The sequence below is a fragment of the Protomyctophum bolini genome (assembly GCF_963924005.1).
Source record: "Protomyctophum bolini genome assembly, chromosome: 11".
NCBI lineage: Eukaryota > Metazoa > Chordata > Actinopteri > Myctophiformes > Myctophidae > Protomyctophum > Protomyctophum bolini.
Genome location: NC_137872.1, coordinates 39,799,861 through 39,821,543, shown reverse-complemented (window position 1 = coordinate 39,821,543; position 21,683 = coordinate 39,799,861). Strand labels below are relative to the sequence as shown.

Here is a 21,683-nt window from a genome sequence, read left to right as displayed (position 1 = left end):
TCGCATTGTGATATTTGGCCATAACTCCCTCCTCTGAGGGAGCTACCTTTGGGGAAGGGGGTTGTTTTCCAGACAGGGGCCAGACTGGTGAGGTTCATAGGTTCATGGGTTCATTTAGCATGCCAAAGTTTGTGCTATTGCCATTGAGAATGCATTGGGCGTTTAAGTTAAATAACTCAGAAACGACAAAACATTTCAAAGTAAAAAGTTCCAGCATGTGTTTCCACAGTAAGCTGAATTTTACAAAGTGTGAATGGAGTTTCTAGGTGAAAGTGATTTTTTGAAGTGCCACTATCTGCCTATAAATGTCTCAAATTTGAAAGCACTATATTTCTAAAACTATGAAACATTTCAAAGATTCCTTTTCAGGCACACATGTCCACCGTAGGATGAACCTAAATAGGTTTGAATGGGGTTTCTAGGTGTAAGTATGTAGGACTAGTAGTGGGTGAAACGTTACAATATGTAAAACAATGAGTAATGGTAATATTTAGTAGTTTTCACTTTTACAAAGAATAATAATATAATATAATAATTATTCTTAACCGTGCACTTGCACGACAGCAAACCTATTCATGGGAAACATTCACCAAAAGCAGCTGATCTACAAGCTCACAAGCTGTCATGATGTTGTGCAGCCTATATATTTTGGTTATTTGATTTTATATAGTGCTTAAATTAGTCCTTTAATGCAGACCGATACAAATAAGGCAACATTAACCCATAATAATTGAATAAATCTGGAAAACATCATTGGTTTGTGATCAGTTTGACTGCTTAATGAACAGTAAAGACATCAGGATTAGGTTAAACCTGGCTGTTAGCCTGGTCCGGAGCAGGCTAAGTCCAAAGCATAAGTTTCCATGGTAACTAATGTAGCATCACTTTCATGAAACCGAATCAAGCCTCAACATATCCAGGTTAACTGGTTAAGTTAATCTGGCAAGATCAACCAGCTTTCATTAAACCGGTTAAGCACTGATCCAGGATATATTAAGCCAGGATATGTGTTAAAGCCCGGCTTAATCTCTAATCCAAGTTTCGTGAAATAGGCCCCTGGTATAGGCCAGCTACCTTCTAATGTTTTGGTAATCTGTGCGACAGATGTATGCATATGACGGTATAGAGTGATCAGGTAATGTAATAAATAAATATAAATAAATATAATAAATATATGATTGAACAACAGAACTATAGTGTACTGTCTGCTAGCGTGCTGCTTGCTTATGTTATGGACATACAGTTGACATTTACAACTTTGTCAACAGAAATACTTATGCACACAGTGCTGCTGGGCGGGTCTTTGCGCAACCGCTCCGGCATTGGAACATAAGAGGTAAAACGTTCTATATATTTCCATAACTTGAGGAGAGGCTGGTCTGTATTTCTTGCGAGCGCAGGAAGAGAAGAGTAGCAGAGCTCGCCACTCCTATGCCCAGCTCTGTGTGTATACCACATAGTGACAATTCGATTGGCATGAGCATGGAATGTGATGTATGGTGATAAGAGCACCCCTCACTTCACACAAGTAAAGTAATTAAGTAAAGTAAAGTGTGATTTTCTTCTTTTTTTTCTACTTTTCTTTCCAGCTGCATATGGTCCTTACCCCATCAAGGTTCTGGTGATGAATAGCATAGAGAAAGCCCTCAATAAGACCTACTCCATCGAGGTGGCCTACAGATGTGTTCTAATTGGAGCCATGAGGAGGATGGAGAAGGATGCCCACAACGACTTCACGTAAGATGAGCACTGTTGGTTTAGGCTAAATGTATGGCATGCAAACCTTGGTTCTTCACTCAAAGCTGATTACATGCCCAAATAGTTGAGTTTAAGACCTCTGCATTTGGTAAATCAGACAATAAGTCATCGACCATTTATTGTGTTTATTAGCATGCCCATTAAGCAACAGCTAATCTTACCGGGGTCCCCATTCACACAAAAACATGACATGCATCATGCGTCTGGGTAAGGCTAAGAATGTGTTAAATCCATTACTGTGTAAACAATGCATGCCATGTCCTCAGTGACACTAGTCTGGTGTTTGTGACATGCAGGAAAAACAGGTTAGAGAATAAGAGATGACATACATCACAAACAGAGTTATCATGTCTGCCAAAAACGTGACATCTTAATCCCAATTTAAAAAAACTAAAAACAAAAAAAAACACACACAACATTATTATCTCTAACTCACAAGCTCATGCAGCACATTGCTCACAGCACATTATGAGCTTCTTTATTTTTGAGTGGTGCAACCACTGTGGGTGCAGGGTGCCTGGCTGGGTATAGCTGGTGCCTGAGTATGAGCACGAAAATAGCATGGTTGTTTTTCACCACCTGTGCGCAACCTAACACGCACACAAACACACACGGGTGTGCCAGTATAGTAGAGTGACAGTACAGTACAGTAGGAGTATAGACTTGAGGTATGCAATAGAGCGACCCCCACACGGTAACTGTTATTTCTCAACCGTTTCGGACGTGGGGCGGCTCGCCGGAATCGGGCCGGCACCCTGGGTGTGTTCCTGTGGGTCTGGAGTCCCCCCCCCCCCCCCCACCCCCCCTACCCCCACACGGAGTTGCACCACTCACTTCACATGGCTGTTGTTGGGCCATAACTGCTAATGATGTAAACTAAAACGCTATGCTTACCAGAAGGAACCCAACTAAATGCAGCTAGGCCTCTTACCTAAAGTACAAATGGGAAAAAAAATATATGTTGGTCAGCCGCCTCCCTGAGGCTGCAAAGTGAATTGTGCTTCCCAAGCATGGCAACTAACACACTTAGTTATAAAGGGTCCTTCTGCACACCTGCTCCTGGTGCGTAGGAGTGTAGGAGTCCATATGCTATACATGAGACAGGGAGAAAGCTCCTGCACACTTACAGTGAAAGGTTTCAGTCACACTGACCTCATCAGGTATCTCTGACTAATTAATAACAAACATAGAAAAGATAAAGACATTAACTTGTTAATTAATTAACTCATTATCCATCCATCCATAACCGCTTATCCATAGTCGGGTCGCAGGGGCAACAGCTCCACCAGAGAGCCCCAGACTTCCCTCTCCAGAGCAACGTTATAGTAAATGAGCATTTGCGCCTGTCGTAGACATGCGCAGAGCAAGTTCAGTCAGGGAACCTCAGTCAGCGCGCCGGCCGTTAATTGGGCCACCACAGCATCATCCACATGATTCACTCAGCCAATCACAGCTCACCCCATCTCTCATACCGGCTACTTGAACCAGAGGTTTGCATTCCTCTGCCTTCTTGTTTGCCCACTGCTGCTGTATCAGCGTGCTGCTGTCATACAACTTGCGCTCATTCTGCTTGCTTACTTGCTAATGCTTATTGTATACTGTGCGCTGCTGTATACAAGTGCGTGCTCACCCACCTCCACCCCAGCTACCACCTGTCGTTTTGGATCTACTGTTTTAGGTACGGGGGATTCGGAGTCCCTATGGTCGGGACTGATGCGCTTGACCCGTACCTAAAAAGCAGATCCAATACATCGCCAAACCATAATAAATATATTGCATTGATTATCTTATATTCAATAAATATATATTACATCCTCCTTGAGTTGTCTGACTGAACTTCCTCCCGGGGCATCCCGAGGCGTTCCAAGGCCAGTGAGTCAATGTTTATTTTTTTCAAATGTTCTCTCTCCTCTCCTCTCCTCTCCTCTCCTCTCCTCTCCTCTCCTCTTATCCTTCCAGTTTCACGTACGGTGAAGACTTGGACTATGGACCCTACCTGGAGAGTGTAAACGGTTTGGCTGGGAATGCTAAAGAGAAGACCTACTGGCAGATACTGGGGACTGTTGTATTATAGTGTTCTGATACTTGGTACTGTGTTCGGATACTCGGTACTGATACGTGCAATGTACTTGTATGTATGGTGTACTGCCTGCCGTAATGGTAACATAAGAGTGGAGCTGTGTTAGAGCTGAAGGCCGCTGCGCTGGCAGGCAATGATTGTGATGTCTAGTCTGTGACGTCATTAGGACATGAAGTATCCGAGATATATATGCTGCTGTAAGTGGAATAAACCTTGTGAACGTTTTGATGTGACCAAGTCTCGTGTCATGTTAATCTTCTCCCGGGCCGGCCTGTCTGTCTGTCCGCCGCCGAACCATGGAAATGCCAGCCGGGTCGTCACACACCAGAACCAGACGAGGGTCCAATACGTAGAATATAACATAACATAACAGTTGGTGTCAGAAACGGGACAGATAAGAGGTGAGTCACTTCATATTTTACTCTTCATTAGAGAAAAGTGTCTCTCCTCTTACCTGGTAATATATAGGTTATGATGCAGGGTTTACCTTAGTTAAACCTTGTCTTTTTTTTTAGTTCCCACAAGATTACATGCTTCCAAATTTCAAATATAGGCCTGGTAATTTAACATTTAAGTGACTTATACAGTTTTTGTTTTTTTTAGTGACGTGACAGAGTTCAGAGATAAGACTGTTTGGGTTCAAGCAGCAATATGGTTAGAGTCCATATATAAGCCTAATGAGGTTCATTAGCAAAAGACTGCGTAGAGTTAGATACGCGCAGCAATATGGTTAGAGTCCATATTCAGCCTGACGTTTGGTACGCCAGCAGGGTTTATTACACTCTCCTTGTAGTAGGTCAGTGGTCCTAGTGCATGCCCACATGCTAGGATTAACAAAGCCGGACGAATGCTTCCGTCCGCACAACAGCTGTCAGTATACGCTGCAGACTGTTGTTTTTATAAATCTGTTAGATGTTGTCTAACAGGGTACGTCTGTGAGATAAGCGTACTAAGCCTGTGGTGTGTTTCCCACAGCAAACTTTAGTTACACTCTGGTCATAGTCAAAAGTCACTGCTAGATTTAGCTACCAATTTCAAGGTAGCAGAGATAAGGGCTGGTGTGTGAACAGACATCGTTGTGCATTCCATGTGGTTGTCAATTCTTTTGTGTTTTGTGTTTTGTGTCTTGTCGCAAATGGACAGTCAAAGTTAAGATACCCCCAGAAAGAGGGGTGGACATGTGCAAGTAAAGTGACGTTGTGTTTCCCTGTCACGCTTTAAGAATACACAGTAGTTGCTACATTCATCCAAATATGCCAAGGAAATGGGCATATAAGAGTGGTTTAACGTGTTATCCCTGGGGTTTTCATATAACACTGGCATGCTGCTGAGCTACACTCTGTGTATTGAGTTGAATGTTAAGCGATTACAAAGTTAAAACAACCCCTAACCTAAGGGGGCTGATGGATTGAATAAGTGAAATATTAATCAGTATTCAGTGAGACAATGAGTAGTTTCTGTTTCATTTCACTTAAATGAGTGTGCAAAATAGCCAATCTACAAGATGTAAATAGCGAAAATCTGTGTGGGAAGAAAGATCAGAAATATAGTAATCTAATGTTTGATTAGTGTAAAGTGTCTATTTAGCCTGCCCTGGGAGCTGGAAAAGTCAGTACACCAAACGTACTCGAAAGAAAAGGAAGGCCTTAAAGTAAGGACCAGAAGCGCATAGAAAGTTCTGAGAAAGCTGTAAGCGTTTTTGGTTGGTAGAGCCCGTTAGAGACGAGTATTCATCTTTTCTGATCAACGGGCCATACTCTCGCGACGGGAGAGCGCAGAGGCTTGTGTAACCATGGCAACTTGGTGATTTCTTTCACCAGCACACTGGCCTTATCAGAAGAGGAGAAGCTATCTCTTTTCTCACTGGGCCAAGGGAGGAAAGCCGAAAGAGCAGTGTTGTGAACTTGTTTATAAACCTCCCCCACAGCAGTCAGCTAGTAAGAATCACTCCCTCACGAATCCAAGGTAATAGCAACAGGACGGGAGAGCGCAGAGGCTTGCGTAACCATAGCAATTTGGTGACCTGGCACCAGGGCACTGTGGCCATAAGAGAGCTGTTGGTCTTATCTGTGGAATGCGTGGGGAGTACAAGTACTCTGATGGGGTGTGAGTGAGCGTATGTGTGTGCGTTTTTCTTCTCTGTTCCCCTGTCTGTCGGGGTTGTGATTTGGCTAGTGACAGGGGAGAGTGGGGGGGGGCGCGCGTGCGTGATTTCACCCCTGTGTGCGTATGGGAAAGCGTGAAGAAATGACTGGTACAAGAGGGAAAGTTTGATCTTCCTGTATATTTTTCTGTCTGCGAAGCTGTATGATACGAGGTTGTCTGAGCGTTGGTGTTTCTCACACACAGCAAAAGAGTCCCTTCACGGAGTGTGTTATCTCTTATCTCATTAAGCCAAGGTCATATACATGTAGGCTCAGACAATAATAGACCCTTCATTATGCCAAGTTAGGAGACTGAATGGAATTCAGTCAAGATATTAAATGGGACAGAATAAAACACATTATAGCCATAAAACATGAATAAGGTGACAGTATTAATGATCCCGCCTTAAATGTATAGGGCTGAGATGCGTAGGCACGTGTATTGTGACATGACAGGAATGTTATTCAGGAAAAATAACATATATTGGCATTAGGCCAAAGAACAGAAGTGGATGAGACATCATCCACTGGACATTAGTGTAAGTAAACAAATAAAAGAAGCTAAAGGAATAAAGATAATGCCACGACATTTAGGATCTAAATGTAATATTCCCAAGAGCACTAAATATACCTGCAGTAAAAGTAAATAAAGGACCGAAGGTGTAGTTCTTGTGACTTGACAGAGTTTGGAAAGACTGCGTTGTGTTTCACGCAGCAATATGGTATTAGTCCATATTTAGTCTGGCGTTTGGTATACCAGCAGAACAGATTCATTCTGTATTCATAGTAATCTGTTAGATGTTTCTAACGGGGTACGTCTGTGATACGGAGATATCACAGCGTACTAAGCCTGTGGTATTCTTCCCACAGCATACATTTTGTGTGGTTCCACTCTGATCATTTGTATTAAAAAGTCACTGTAGATAGAACATTAAGGTACCCAACTGAAGTGTTCAGTTTGAGAACTAAAAAGTGCAGTTCTAGAAGCTCGTAAAGGCCTGTAGGGCCTCATTTCACTGTCGGAAAAAATAACAGATCTACAAGCTCGATAATGGCCGTAGAGCCTCCTTCACTAAGTGTCATAGCTCAAAATTGGCCAGCTTAAGTACATTTATTTCAAGTTTAAGTAATATGTATCAAGAAATGTAAGCTAATACAGGAAGGAAAATTAGTCATTATTCCGTTATAATGCAGTAATTGGTGGAGTTCCAATCAAAATACAATCATTAGACAGCTTTTTAGGTTGCACCAAATTCATGATCCCAAATTTTGTGTCCCATATGGAGGGGAGGTGTGTGGAATATGAATCAGACAGGCCTGAAGCATATAAGTCCATAATGAAATGACTCAGGTACGACAGGATATATTTTAAGCGAGTCAGCCTGGGAGGCCAGGTCAGATTCAAGATGTGTCAGCCTGAGGTCAGTTCATATGCTAGTGCAGTCAAAGCACTCCATGTGTGTACATTTCTCATACAACTACACACACAGACACACTAAAAGGAAGTGGAAAGTTTGTCGACATTTATGTTCAAAAACATTTTAGTAAAACTGCCACATTCAAATATATATATATATATATATACCCAGTGTATTAAAAATATTTATAATTCCCATTTTTTGTCACATCTAAAAAGCTGAATCGTCATCTGCCCACCCAGCCAGCACCCACCCAGCCGAAGGGGGGGTGAACTTCAACCAGAAAGACAATACAATGACTTTTTGTCCTAAGAGTGGATGCCGAAAGACATTTTGTGGAGTTTTACCACTGAACATTTGTTTTTGGCACTGAACTTTGGGGACATGGGTGTTCGGGGGACACATTGATGTCATGCGATGGTTTGTGTGTTGAGCACACAAGCGATTGAACTGAACAATGAACCTGGACCTTTTCTTTTTGTACTAAGAGAGGAAGCAGAATGACATTTTGTGGAGTTTTACCACTGAACATGTGTTTTGCACTGAACAGGAAGTGTTGGGTCGGGGGGACACATTGATGTCATGCGTTTTGTGTGTTGAGACCACACTAAATTGAACAATGAACATTAAGGGTTTTTGCATCTCACTTCTGCATGTCACTTCCATCACGGGACTACAGGAAGTGTTGGGGTCATATCTACAGCAACAGCGGAGTACGATGTGGAATGGGAATGCTAAATATTTATTTTACCAGTTTTATGTGGAATTCGGAAAAACGTGGCAAGTTATTTTTTCACATTTAGAGGTAGAACAGCTCAGAGGCGCATACTAATGTGCACACACGCACACGCGCACGCACACACACAGAAAGATAGACAACAGGGTTGTTTGGTCTAGGAAGAAGTGCCTGTTCAAAGGGAGGTACGCGCGTACGTGTGTGCATCAGGGTAGAATTGACATTTTCAGTATTAAAAGTCAATAAATCAAGTATATTATGACTCAAGTAAGGAAGGGCTAATTCATTCTTTAGCCCAGAAGTTGGTGCAATTTATAAGCTCAGCTGTAATCCATTTGGAAGGGAACTCCAATAATAAAATAAAATATAAAACCAATACTGTGTAGATCCTAGGCCCGGTCAATAGTGAATTACAAGTAAGTGTGTCTCATTGGGTTAGACCAACCTTAGTCCTATAAAGTCTGGATAAGTAAGTACAAATGTGAACACTAAGGACAATAGAAAAGATTTAAATAATGACCTAAGTGGTTTTAAAATGTAATGCAGGACTGCAGCACAACATACACCCGATACCGGTAGGTCCCATCAGTAGATACACCTGTGAAGGAGCGGGTATAGACTCACGAATAAATCGATCTTGAGACAGACGATTTTGTTTTGGTGTTTTGGGACAATGTTATGGTAAGGTTAGACAAAATAGGTGTGTAAGCGTTTGTGTAGTAAGATAGTCAGTGCACTAATCTAGTCAACAGGCCTGAAATAATTTGTATTAAACATTAAGTTTGGTTAGGAAAAAAACCCAAGTCGAGTTTATTAATTACTAAGTTCAAGTTGTTAGGGTAACCCCAGAAACGATGCTCAGCAGAGTAGGCTGTAGAGTAGGCTGAACGGGCGCTTCTTGTCAACCTACAACATGGACGCATGTTTTGTGGGAGGAGTGAGAGAAGGGTGCGTATTCGGTTCAAATAAATAAAGGATTTAAATGAAGTGTGATTCAGCATAGAAAAGGCCAAATTATGAAAGGTCCGTCAAGCTATAAAGGACCAGGGAAAAAATAATGGTCAAGAGTCTGACTAGTGTGAGTGAATTGGGCATTAGTAATATTAGGGGGCTCCACCATGGTTTAGCAAGCGTGGTTAAGAGTGGACAATTCTAACCCTAATATATTTCTATTTTCACAGAAACACACAGGAATGCAGTCATGCTGAATCAGGACCTGAGTCGGCTGAATAACTATCATTCATGTTTCTATCTCCCCAAACGCCAGTTTTCATGAAATGTGTCTGGTTAATTGTGTTGCAAGAGGGCAAATACAAATTTTATTTGCATGTGCAAGAGTGACGCAAATGGTCTGAAAGGATTAACAAATTAACCCATAACAATTGAGTGTCTGTGCTTGGTGTCTTGTTGTGGTAAAGCAGGGCCCTGTTAGCTTATCTTGTTTTGAGAACACAGAGAGCTCTGTAGAAATTGTTTTACACAGAGCAGGTGGGCAGACACGAAGCGGAGGTGTCAGGAAAGCACCAGTGTCAGGGGTCATTCATGTAAGTAGTAGACACGTCACATGCTCAAAAATACACATTTAGAAATTTTAATTGTATCATTATTCCCCTTGGATGGGTGATTGATTAATTGGCGGAATATTGATGAAGTAAAATCAATATAGTATGAGGATGGGATATGAAGCTCCCACGCACACACACACAGTATGCGTGTGTATCTTTGTTTTGTTTGGGGGGGGGGAACCCAGTGCTTTTCAGTTTTGTCCACAGGAGACGGACAGCAGACGGGAAAATACAGAAATTGAGTGGGTTTCCAGACCCAGTACTGGTGTATCACCAGGTCCAGAAGGCCTGAGCGTTCAGCCGGGGAAGGGAGATCGCCTCGGGCATAGAACATCAACCAGGGTCCGACCAAGGGTCTGACAGCAGGGCCATCACATAGCTACTGCAGATGTCTGCAAGAGAGCAGGGCCAGACCACGGCCTACACCGGATGACAGCAGGGCCAGACCACGGCCTACAGCAGGGCCAGACCCCGGCCTACAGCAGGACCATCACATCGCCACTACGGCCTACAGCAGACCAGCATGACGGTACTGCAGACCCCCGGTAGGTCTGCAAGGGGGCCAGACCAGCCACCGGACGCAGGCCGCGTCCTGCAAGGGTCTGCATCTGACGGGTGATTCGGGTCACGGGCCAGGAGGGTCTGTGTCGGCCTAGACCGCAGTGACGCAAGTGTGCCATTTGAACAACGTCCTATGACCATTTTCCAGGTCTTGAACTCATGGAGGAAATAGGAAGTAGTCACATTGTGACGAAGACCTATTTTGCTCAGACTATATGAGACAAGCATCCTGGATCAGAATGAGCGCGAGATTTGTTTGCGCGCGATGTTTATGGAGTAAGCGGGATGCTATATCATCAACAATGCACGGCCAGGTCTATATGACGCAGGCTGGCGCGGACAAGTCCATATGCATCGGCGCACTATCTGATGGATGCGGTACGGGACAATTGCGCGCGGTCGCCAAAATGGAGAACTGTTGCCTGGGCTCTGTGCGAACTGTTGCTTGGGCTCTGTGCCATATCGGTTCCAGTGGAGTAGGGTCGTAAGAGTGGACTGGTGGAGTAAGTCTTGAACATGGAGTAAGTGTTGGACTGGTGGAGTAAGTCTTGAACATTTTCTGTTGAGTAAGCCAGTTCGGGAACATTTTCGGTTCCATTTTCTTTTGAGTAATGCCAGTTTCATTTTCGGTTCCATTTTCTTTTGAGTAATGCCAGTTTCGGGAACATTTTCGGTTCTTGAACGGATGGAACATTTTGGAACATTTTCTTTTTATTAGATTAATGACTGGTTTCTTGTGTCTCAATGTCAAATATGTGTTTATTTGCTGTCATTACACACTGTCCCTATACATGACACCCACACATTCCCCTGTAGGAATGAGGGCCTCCAGAGATAAGGGAGGCAGGCATACTGCCAGTGTGGAATGGTATAAAAGAGTGGTTAGATGTAGGGGCAATGGTCAGTTATAAATGTCAGAGATGGTTGCCTTGTTCCAGTCCAGGTAAAGACAGGCTGTACTTCCGTTCCCAGACAGATCAACAACATGTGCTAGATAAGATATGACGAAGAAGGGAGAAATGCCAGTAAGCCTGCTAGACTGAGAGAATAGATTAGAATGAACTAATCCTGTGGTGTTGAAATTAAGTGTGATTATTCATTATTCAGTGTGATTATTCATTAGTTAGAAATGAACTAATTCAAACATAATCAGTGATTTCAGGATGATTTCAGGTTGAGTGTATATTTTAATGTACCCTGTCCTATCCCCACGTGTATATGTTGTATATTATATAGTATATATTATATATTATTTATTGTTGATTTCTCCTCCTCTTTTCTTTCTGTGTTTCCTATTTTATCTATCTCTCTCTCTCTCTCTCTCTCTCTCTCTCTCTCTACACCTATGTCTGTGTTTCAAGTGTACAATCAGGTGGCGTGCGCGTGCTTGCTCAGAGATTGATCAATGATTATTGATTAAGCAAAGAGATCACATAAACGAGAGGCTCGATACAATTTCCCTGGCAGGAGTCCAGGTTTTTTGGTATCGATACGTGATTGTACACTTTTCCGCATTATAAATACAGTATCAGATGACGTTGTCCTTATAGGACAAAAGAGTGGGCTGTTGTATTATAGTGTTCTGATACTTGGTACTGTGTTCGGATACTCGGTACTGATACGTGCAATGTACTTGTATGTATGGTGTACTGCCTGCCGTAATGGTAACATAAGAGTGGAGCTGTGTTAGAGCTGAAGGCCGCTGCGCTGGCAGGCAATGATTGTGATGTCTAGTCTGTGACGTCATTAGGACATGAAGTATCCGAGATATATATGCTGCTGTAAGTGGAATAAACCTTGTGAACGTTTTGATGTGACCAAGTCTCGTGTCATGTTAATCTTCTCCCGGGCCGGCCTGTCTGTCTGTCCGCCGCCGAACCATGGAAATGCCAGCCGGGTCGTCACACACCAGAACCAGACGAGGGTCCAATACGTAGAATATAACATAACATAACAGGGACCACGACAGATGGTAAAATCAAGCCAACTGATGTTGGTGAGTCTCTGCTGTTTTCCTAACTAACCCATATGCAATAAAACAATATTACAATTATTACATATTACACAAAAAGTAACAGTAACTACAACTACTCCTTTTCACAAAAACTAGCATTTAAAATAAAATAAAAACTAAACTAGGCAAAATAGAATACAAAAAAATCTAAAGACGCAATTTGCACAACTTTAAAGATGAAACGGAAGTGGGGAGGAGGCGTCCCATCTGCTTTATCCTCTGTTCATTTTCAGAGATTCCGTTGCTCCAGGCTGTACGACCGGAAGTATTTTGAAATTTCTGGGAGCCTGTGTCTGTTCGTCTATCTTACTGTGTTACTATACTCTTTCTATTGCTTGCAGGTATTGGCTGTTACATTCCTAAACGCAACGAGCTAGTGTACCTGAAATACACCAGTTATTGAAGTGCTTGGAGTCCCTGTCCCCGCACCTACCCATCAATCTGACATACACCAGTTGTGCGATGAGCCACTGTAAGAATATCCCGTTTTTGTAACTAGAATCAGATTGTTGTCATGAGAGAATGTTACTAATTAAACAAATAGCTCTGTGGTGATTTGAATAAATCTGTGGAACTTGAAAAACTCAGCTGGCTTATGTCTGTTGTTGTGGATCATACATAGAAACGGAGTTTTCTCCGAAGAGGTGAGTGCTGAGGTCTTTTATGACGATGTCCTGTTTTTTTGTTATATAGAAGTGTACATTTGTACGTCTCTAAATGTTCTGATGAATTGAAAACAGTGGACCCTATTGTAAACAAGTGTAATGCTTTATGGTGTTGTCCAACGTTTCTGTATTGAGTTGTGCTTCAAATGTACCTTTTCTACTGTTACATACATACTTCAATAAATCGATCAAAGGTGGAGTGAAGAGATGAGGTCTATAAGGTGAGGTGGAGTCTGCTATAGAGCATCGCAGTCCCGCCCCCTTTCATGACGACGCCAGGCCCAGGAAATGATTCCCAATGCATTTTTCCCATAGACATTTCAAAACGTTTTTATTTAAAGACGGTTACGCCGCGGACAAAGCCAACTCGAGACGTGACAACTCATGACAACAAACACAACATTTTCGACCAAACAAATAATTACAATGAAGAAAAACAACAAAAAAAGTGTTGTAACCTGCTAATTATTTGTCTTGCCCAAAGAAATGTGTTTGTTGTCATGAGTTGTTACGACTCGAGTTGGCTTTGACAGCGGTGTACATGTCTTTAAATAAATACTTTGTGAAATGTCTATGAGGAAAATGAACGGAGAATCATTGCCTGGGCCCTGGTAGGGGGCGGGACTGCGACGCTCTATAGGGGTTGAGGTGCAGTTTGAAGAGGTGAGTCTTCAGATTACGGCTGGGAATTAGTATTGAGAATGCAGTTCTGACTACGATGGGGAATGTATCCACAGTTTGGGAGCCAGGAGGGAGAAGAGACGACTGTAGGTCGGACGGACGTACATACGGACGGACAGACGGACGGACGGACGTGTGGAGCGTTGTCCCGGGTGTTTTTTAGGGAAGTTGTTTATCCAGTGCTATCTAAGTGAGCGGGAGGGGCTGTAGGGTTGTATCAGGCCTCGAGGGTTTGAGCATGCCATGAGCCATGACTTTAAAGAGTCCAGTGGTACAGTATGTGCTCTGGTTTATGTAAACATTGGTACCGCGCCGGTACCATTTCTTGAAAGAGCTCCCATATCATTATCATATTGGCAGTGCCCTGCACATAGACATTTAAAAGCACTGTTTATTACTGTCTGTCTATTGTATGTTTTACTGATATGCAGCCTATTTACACAATTCCGACCTGGAACCCCCTGAAGGACCATCAGTGGTCCCCGGACCACTGGCTGTAAACCACATTGGCTTTCAATTTTGCAGGATTGGCTCGTTTGGAACAAAAAGCCTCAAATCATGAACGCAGCGTGCAATTTATGTGACATCTTTCACAGACTTTCCTACTAGGTTGAGGAATATATCCCACCCTTTTCACATTGGCCTGTTATAGCGCCACCAGGTGGTGACACATTGTTGGAACGAAATGCCTCAAATCATCCAATTGCCATCCAAGGCGTAAGAAGAAATGGCCCCCTTTTCACATTGGCCTATTATATTGGCCTACCAGGAGGCCACAACCTGACCTGGCCTGGTGGAGACCTGTGCCCCGTGGGGCACTTTATAGTTAGATATGCTCTGTCCCATGATTTTGGTAGGAGAGTCAGTCAGAATGAATATACCCCCCCACTACAAGTTATCAATTTACTTTTACTAGGCCTATATTATGTGAATGATTATTTATAAAACAATCCTTTCAACGTCATGCAAATTGACTGTCACTAAATAGAACGTTCAAATACATTAAAATGCATGTGCCATTACATTGTGTATTCCTGTTTTGCTCTCCAGCATGTTCACCATGAAAAGCAGGCAACGTTGCATGACATGACTTTTATTTGAGGCTCACAGATTCACGTTACAGACTGTCTTGTATTATTAATGACAGGGATGCTGGGTCACCTGGGTGGACTGGAGGCTGATCCTTCCAGTGTCTTTGTCATCGTCAAGGAGCTGTATTGAAGCACATTAACATGTTAATTCATACACACACTCACCAACTTTATGTCAATGTTTATACCATCTAAAATGTAACACATACACATGCAGTATAAGCAGTATAAGTCTTCAAAGAGAGTGAAAAAAATAGCATGCAAACTCACACCACATCTCATTATGCGGCAGATTGTGAACTTGTGACCTTGTAGATGGCCTATCTGTGCTACTGTTTTTCAGCTTGTTAAATATTCTAATATGCCTGAATGTGTGCCGGGGTGACACGCATATACCACCCACACCAGCACCTGTTTGTGATTGTTTGCCCCATACGGGGTGCTCCCCTTCTCCAGTTCAGCTACAGAGCTGAGGGATCAGCTGGAAATTATATACCCATTCTTGAGATAAGGGACAAAACCTTTTTCAAACTGGATTTTTTTTTTTTTTAAGATACATTCAAATCAAATAGATGTATTTGTAGACACAGGTCTCAACTACCAATCTTGAGAAGGAACAGGTTTTTCGCATAACATTTCTTTCTAAAATGGGACATTTATGCACTTAATACCTGATTCATGTCAACTCCGTCAGACACACTAAAATCCCTTTTAATTGAATTTTATCATTTCAACAATAATATAAAGTCCTCAGTTATCTTATAATGGCTTTCAGTAATCAAGTTAAGTAATACAAATCTTTTAATATTATTTTGTTCCAATATCACACTATTATGAAATATCCAATTTCTCAAAACCGTCATTTCAACCTTTATTTTCAATATTATAACATGAAAACCATGTAAAAAAAAAAAAAAATCATCATTACGTATCATTTCAGTTGGTGTTTCAATACATAAGCACAAAAGATTTGACAGCAAATTTTCTATTTCTTTGGAAATTAACAAAAACATCACGGGACGAACGTCTGACGGAGTTGACGAACATCTGACGGAGTTGACAAGTTTAACTGATTTAGGTTCTAGACCACCTAGGATCTTGATTCTGGTGACTAATCCCACATTTTCAAGGATGAGGAATACAGTGGTACTATTTAGATTTGCCCTGTGAACATGGCAGCCATTTTTCAAAATGGCCGCCAACTTTCTGTTATTTCCCAATAACTCAAGTTCTACACCACCTAGGATCTTGATTCTGGTGACTAATCATACATTTTCAAGGGTGAGGAATACAGTTGTACTATTTAGATTTATCCTGTGACCATGGATGGTAGACATTTTCAAAAATGGTGGACCTGCTATTATTTTACCAATTTACTCAGGGAATATTATCAGAATAATATAAAATCTGTGAATACATTTCTTACCAAGAATTTTCTTCACCAATGTTTGTAAAGGTGTCTACTAACATATCCCACATTGGTTTATATTTGACCACCCTAGGGGCATGTTTGACAGCTGCTGAAAGTTGGGTACCATCAACAACCAATATAAGGCTAAATGTTCTAAATTTCATTATGCTTTAAGTAGCATGTGGCATGTCAAACTAGGGGCTTTTCATGATTCTGGATCCATTCCAAGCATTAGTTTTGCACAAAAAACACTACGTTGGCTAAAAACGGCCATAGCCATCATCACAGATGTGATGAGGTCAGCACATGTCGGCACATTTGGGCAAGTGGCTATGGCCAAACTAGGGGGTCTATGGCCAAACTAGGGGTCAAACTCCTTGGGCTAAATTCGGTGAGGTGAACAGTGAGCAGTGAACAGTGAGGGAAAGACTGAAGACAGAAGATTTGGCTTCAGGACCATCAGGCAGGATGTGCAGACACTGAAGGCATCAGTGTCTTTCTCTGTGTCCCCAGCATGTCAACCAAAGCAATGTTACCAAATCAAAGGAGCCTTCACCTCATCCTCGTCACCTGGGGCTGGGTGAGCAATCGTATCCTGTATCTAAACTCACAACTAAATACAGACACTTGGCCAGACTGCCGTTTGAAAGGGTCAAACCCCTCATCCTGATTGGGGAAGACCACCCCACCTAATCACACCAACCGAAGAAGTGAGGTTGGGGCCTCCAGGTGGGCCAGCAGCCATCTGCACAAAGACTGGGCTGGACCCTGCAGGAAAGCAATCTCCAGCCAAGACAATGTAAGTTGACTATAACAGAGCCCCAGAACACAGAGCTCAGGAGAAGGATGGAGAAACACTGGCAGGAGGCCACCAAGATACAATGCCCCAGAGACCCAGAGTGTGCCACCACTGGCAGTAAGGAGATCAACTGCTGCAGCAAAGATGTCATGAAAGGCAAGTCTCCACCAAAAAAAACCCTGAACCTAATCGGGGTGTCAAGAGACCAAAGTTTCTCCCCCACAGTTCCCTGCAGTGGCCAGTGAAGTCAAACTGTGCATCTGTACCTGAAAGGGGCAAGTCAAAGGCCAGAAAGCCCACCTCCTTTTAATGTCCTGTCAGTAGAAACTCAACCTGCACCTGAAATAAGCCCTTACCTCTCCCAGAGAAAGTTCATCCTTGAAAATGTAATGATTAGTCGCCAGAATCAAGATCCTTGGTGGTCTAAAACTTGAGTTATTGGTAAAATAACAGCAGGTTGGTGGTCATTTTGAAAAACAATGGCTGCCATGGTCACAGGACAAATCTAAATAGTACCACTGTATTTCTCATCTTTTAAAATGTATGATTAGTCGCCAAAATCAAGATCCTAGGTGGTCTAAAACTTGAGTTATTGTAAAATAACAGCAGGTGGCGGCCATTTTGAAAAAAAAATGGCTGCTATGGTCACAGGACAAATCTAAATATTACCAATGTACCCCACATCCTTGAAAATGTATGATTAGTCACCAGAATCAAGATCCTAGGTGGTGTAGAACTTGAGTTATTGTAAAATAACAGCAGGTGGCGGCCATTTTGAAAAATGGCTGCCATGGTCACAGGGAAAGTCTAAATTGTACCACTGTATCCCTCATCCTTGAAAATGAGGTCTTAGTCACCAGAATCAAGATCCTAGGTGGTGTAGAACTTGAGTTATTGTAAAATAACATCAGGTGGCGGCTCTTTTGTAATATGGCTGCCATGGTCACCACGAGACAAATCTGTGATGGCCCCATAGCCAAAAATGTTCCTTAAGGCATGCTCTAACTGTGTGCCAAATTAGAATACTGCCCATTATTCAAAAACAATAATTTGATTGTTTTAGGAACACTTTTGTCAACTCCGTCAGATACACGTCAACTCCGTCAGACACAAAATCTGACGGAGTTGACGTCTGACGGAGTTGACAAAATGGCATTTGTTTTCATCTCAACCCTCTTTAGTACAATGTAGCCATTTTGTTTTTGCTTAATTTTGTTAGCTAAACCTAACCCCTAAACTAAAATAATAAACATTATTTTGGAATTCTTAACAAAGATCATAATAATGTCCTGACGGATGTAAAATGTAAAAGCTGTGACCACATTGTTATCAACATTGTTTGTTTAAAATATCAAACAATTGAATGCTTGTCAGACCAGGTACTCCACTGTTGCAACAAATATAAATGGGACTTGGAAAAGGAGTCTTCAGGCTAAATCTGTCGACAATATTTTCTGATTAATTTAAGACTTTTAAAAAAACCTGACGGAGTTGACGGAGACGTGGGACGAACATTTGATATGAGATATTTAATAGAAAATATAAATTAAAATTAACTGTGTATATTATTTGCTATGTTGTTGACAATCTACTTTAATTTAGTATGTATATTTATGTGATTGTGACAGTATTAGACACTTTTTTGGCAGTTTGAAATTGTGGCCACTTGCTGGGGACAGGCTAAATACAGGCCTTTTTGGGTACAGGGCCTGCTTTTAACTAATTCAGATGGAATATGAAAACAATTATAATGAAATTAAGGGCATAATAATACACAACTGTATTACACTTAACTTTGCAAGTGCTTTTATTTTTATGAATTAATTTATTTTTTACATAAAATAAGGCTCTTATGTGTGGGACATGTTTTTTCCACTTTTGTCCCTCATCTCAAGAATGAGTGAGTGATTGAACGTGTGGATTATCGCTAATTTTACAACAGAAACCAGCCAACTATTTGGACTAACCGTTTTAGAATACTTGGTCAAATATCCTATTAGCTTCCTTCCCCATTCTCTGCCTGTGGTTTCTGGTAATATTTTTGACCACTTATTTTGTTTGTCCTTGACAAAAATCTAATTTTGAGAAAATGTATAATTTGAATAAATAATTGTATAATCTGAAAAAAGCAGGAATACTAGGAGATACCATAACTTCACAGGAAAGAACATAGAAAACTGACAAAACAGTGGAGTATAGGCCTATAGACACGATTAACAGGACACAGGACGGTGACAATCAACAGTGGGATAGGCTGGGGAACTAAGAGGACACAGGTGGAAACACTGACAAATCAGAAGGTTATAGACAAGGCAGGTGTACAGAACTACAGGGGCAGACAGGAAGGCACGGAACAATACAGCAAAATAAAGGTATAGCAGTGTAACAAAAAGGTAAACTCTAACTGGAAACAAACATTGATCAAAACATTGATGACAAAAAAATGATGACAAAAAAAAAGATTATTTTTGTTAATTTTTAAACACCACAATGTGTCTCTCGGACGCTGCAGGCGTTTTAAGGGAGAGGGGAGGGGGAGGTCGTATGGAACATGTCCCACCAATGTCACACACACACACACACACACACACACACACAGGTGGTGTGAACAGTCCTGTCATGAGTACACATTATTGTTCCTCTTTATGGACAAACAAATCCTTGCCTCCTGTCCAGCCGCGGTCACCTTGAATCGCAAAGTGTATCTGTCACTCAGCCTAATAAACCAATCATAACCACTGATGCCGCCGTCACTCAGCCTATAAACCAATCATAACCACCGTTACCCGGCCTTATAAACCAATCACATCCACCGCTACAGCCATGGTCGTGTTGAATTGCACCGCATATATTTTGTGGCAGCGACTCATGCACGATTTGTGTTGTGGAAATGTTTAACAAAATATCCCACATATTTCTAAATATTTCATTTTTTTAAATTTAGATGCCACGCCCATGAGATAACGAGGTTAATCTACCTTTGTTCAGGTTGCCACCCCCGAGAGAACGAGATTTGATTAATTTGGTTATTTAATCCAGCATTTTTAGCTAGCCACCGCTGTCTTCATGGACATTATGGCTCAAAATTAGATGAAATAGGCATGTAAATCGGCGTGTAAAAAAACATTACTCCAACCTCCCGCTAATGAAAACACGGATCGCATCGGTATAGGCCTCGTTGGGCATCCACAGAGCCTTGGCTCGATTAGTTTCACTTCCAGCAAAACAACAAGACCACCCCTTCTTCACTCATGTTGCAAATTCGGCTGGCACACCTGCTATACCTAAAGCATCTACAGCCCCCTGGAGTCCAAGGAGTTTAAACTAGAGGTTCTCAAAGGGGGGTCCGGGGCGGGGACCACCATTGTTCCTTGAGGGAGAGGATCAGTTGGACCATAATGTTATACTTCAGCCATTCGAAAATATGGACAATCTATAAGCTCACATCACATGTTGGGATACTAAATCTTTGAATAATTTTGTAAACCTAAATCTTCCCTTATGGGGGTCATTTGCACACAGTCTATTCAGTCGGGGTCTGTGGCCATACAAAAAACCGTATACATTTGGGGGTCCTTGACCTTGACATGAACATGTTGGAGAAGCCCTGCAGCCTCCTCCTCGTCTCTTCACTGTAACCCGATCAGAGCAGCTGGGATGTGGATCTGCGTGGGACGTTTGTCCGTTTCAGCCATGCACCTGTCTCACATTAGCACATCAAAAACAAGGCTTAATACGTTTTCTCCAGGCCACCAGAGGTGGAAGAAGTACTCTGCTTTTATTAAGTAAAAGTAGCAATACTCCTGTATCCAAACTATTACTTGAGTAAAATAAAGAATGTATGAGTAATTGAGTATAAAATAGAGCTTACGTGGTGATGTTTTCAATATATATCATATGCATTATCATATCATATCATATCATATCAATCTAAATCAAATTGGGTTTTCTAATAATTGTAGGGGAGTAAAATGTGCAAACTCTGCCGCATGTAGTGTATTAGAAGGATCGAGCATAGCATTGAAAATATGAAAACATCCATGTAAAATTAAGTATCGAAACACCTCAAAATTGTACTTAAAAGTAAATGTACTTAGCTACTCCCCCTCCCCTCCCCCCCCCCCCCCCTCCAGTGTAAACTCAATCAAGAGGCTCAGTGTTGTGGAAGGTCTGGTGATAGTGACCACAGTTTGGATATATATAGACACAAGTCTCTCAAGGTCTTTCTCAGCGCATACGAGAGACAGGAGAGGAGAGACACGGGTACACATCACCTATCGCTCTGACTGCACACAACAACATACAGTGCCGTATACCATATACCGTGCCATATACGTGCACACATATAGGCCTATACTGCAGGCGCAGCTATGATGCACGTCGTCTTGCTTTTCCTGCTCGTGGTCACAGGTAAGGTGTGTGTGTGTGTGTGTGTGTGTGTGTGTGTGTGGTGACTGTGAGATTAACATACATAAAGGATCATGTAAACATATATGTTCCCTCCAGACACAGCCTCCTGTCAGAAGGTGTGCAGTTACCAGCAGGTTCTGGAGCATCTGAACTTCACCAGACTCAACGAGTTGTACACGTCGACGCGGCCCGTGTTGGACCACACACATCTGACCGTGGTCAACCTGGACATCTTCCTCTATGCCATTCTGGCCGTGGTAAGATTTGTCTGTGGGTGTGTGTGTGTGCGTGTGTGTACTTGTATTGCTACGTGTGAGAGCCAAATGTCCGCACAAGTAGTACAATTAGAG

The 21,683-nt window shown here is 42.1% G+C and overlaps 2 protein-coding genes across 2 annotated transcripts in view; both read left to right on the top strand.

Moving 5' to 3' along the window:
- Positions 1 to 21,683, top strand: part of LOC308324254 (uncharacterized protein) — a gene marked incomplete at its 5' end in the record, with an annotated part of 110,508 nt that overhangs the window by 57,780 nt on the left and 31,045 nt on the right. The gene's annotated exons all lie outside the window — the stretch shown is intronic.
- The window catches only part of LOC308324375 (5-hydroxytryptamine receptor 3A-like), a gene marked incomplete at both ends in the record, with an annotated part of 28,042 nt that continues 27,652 nt past the window's right edge, over positions 21,294 to 21,683 (top strand). The window contains 2 exons of the mRNA XM_080776419.1: positions 21,294 to 21,333; positions 21,430 to 21,590. Coding sequence (XP_080632545.1) covers positions 21,294 to 21,333; positions 21,430 to 21,590 — 201 coding nt within the window. The remainder of the gene's footprint in view (positions 21,334 to 21,429; positions 21,591 to 21,683) is intronic.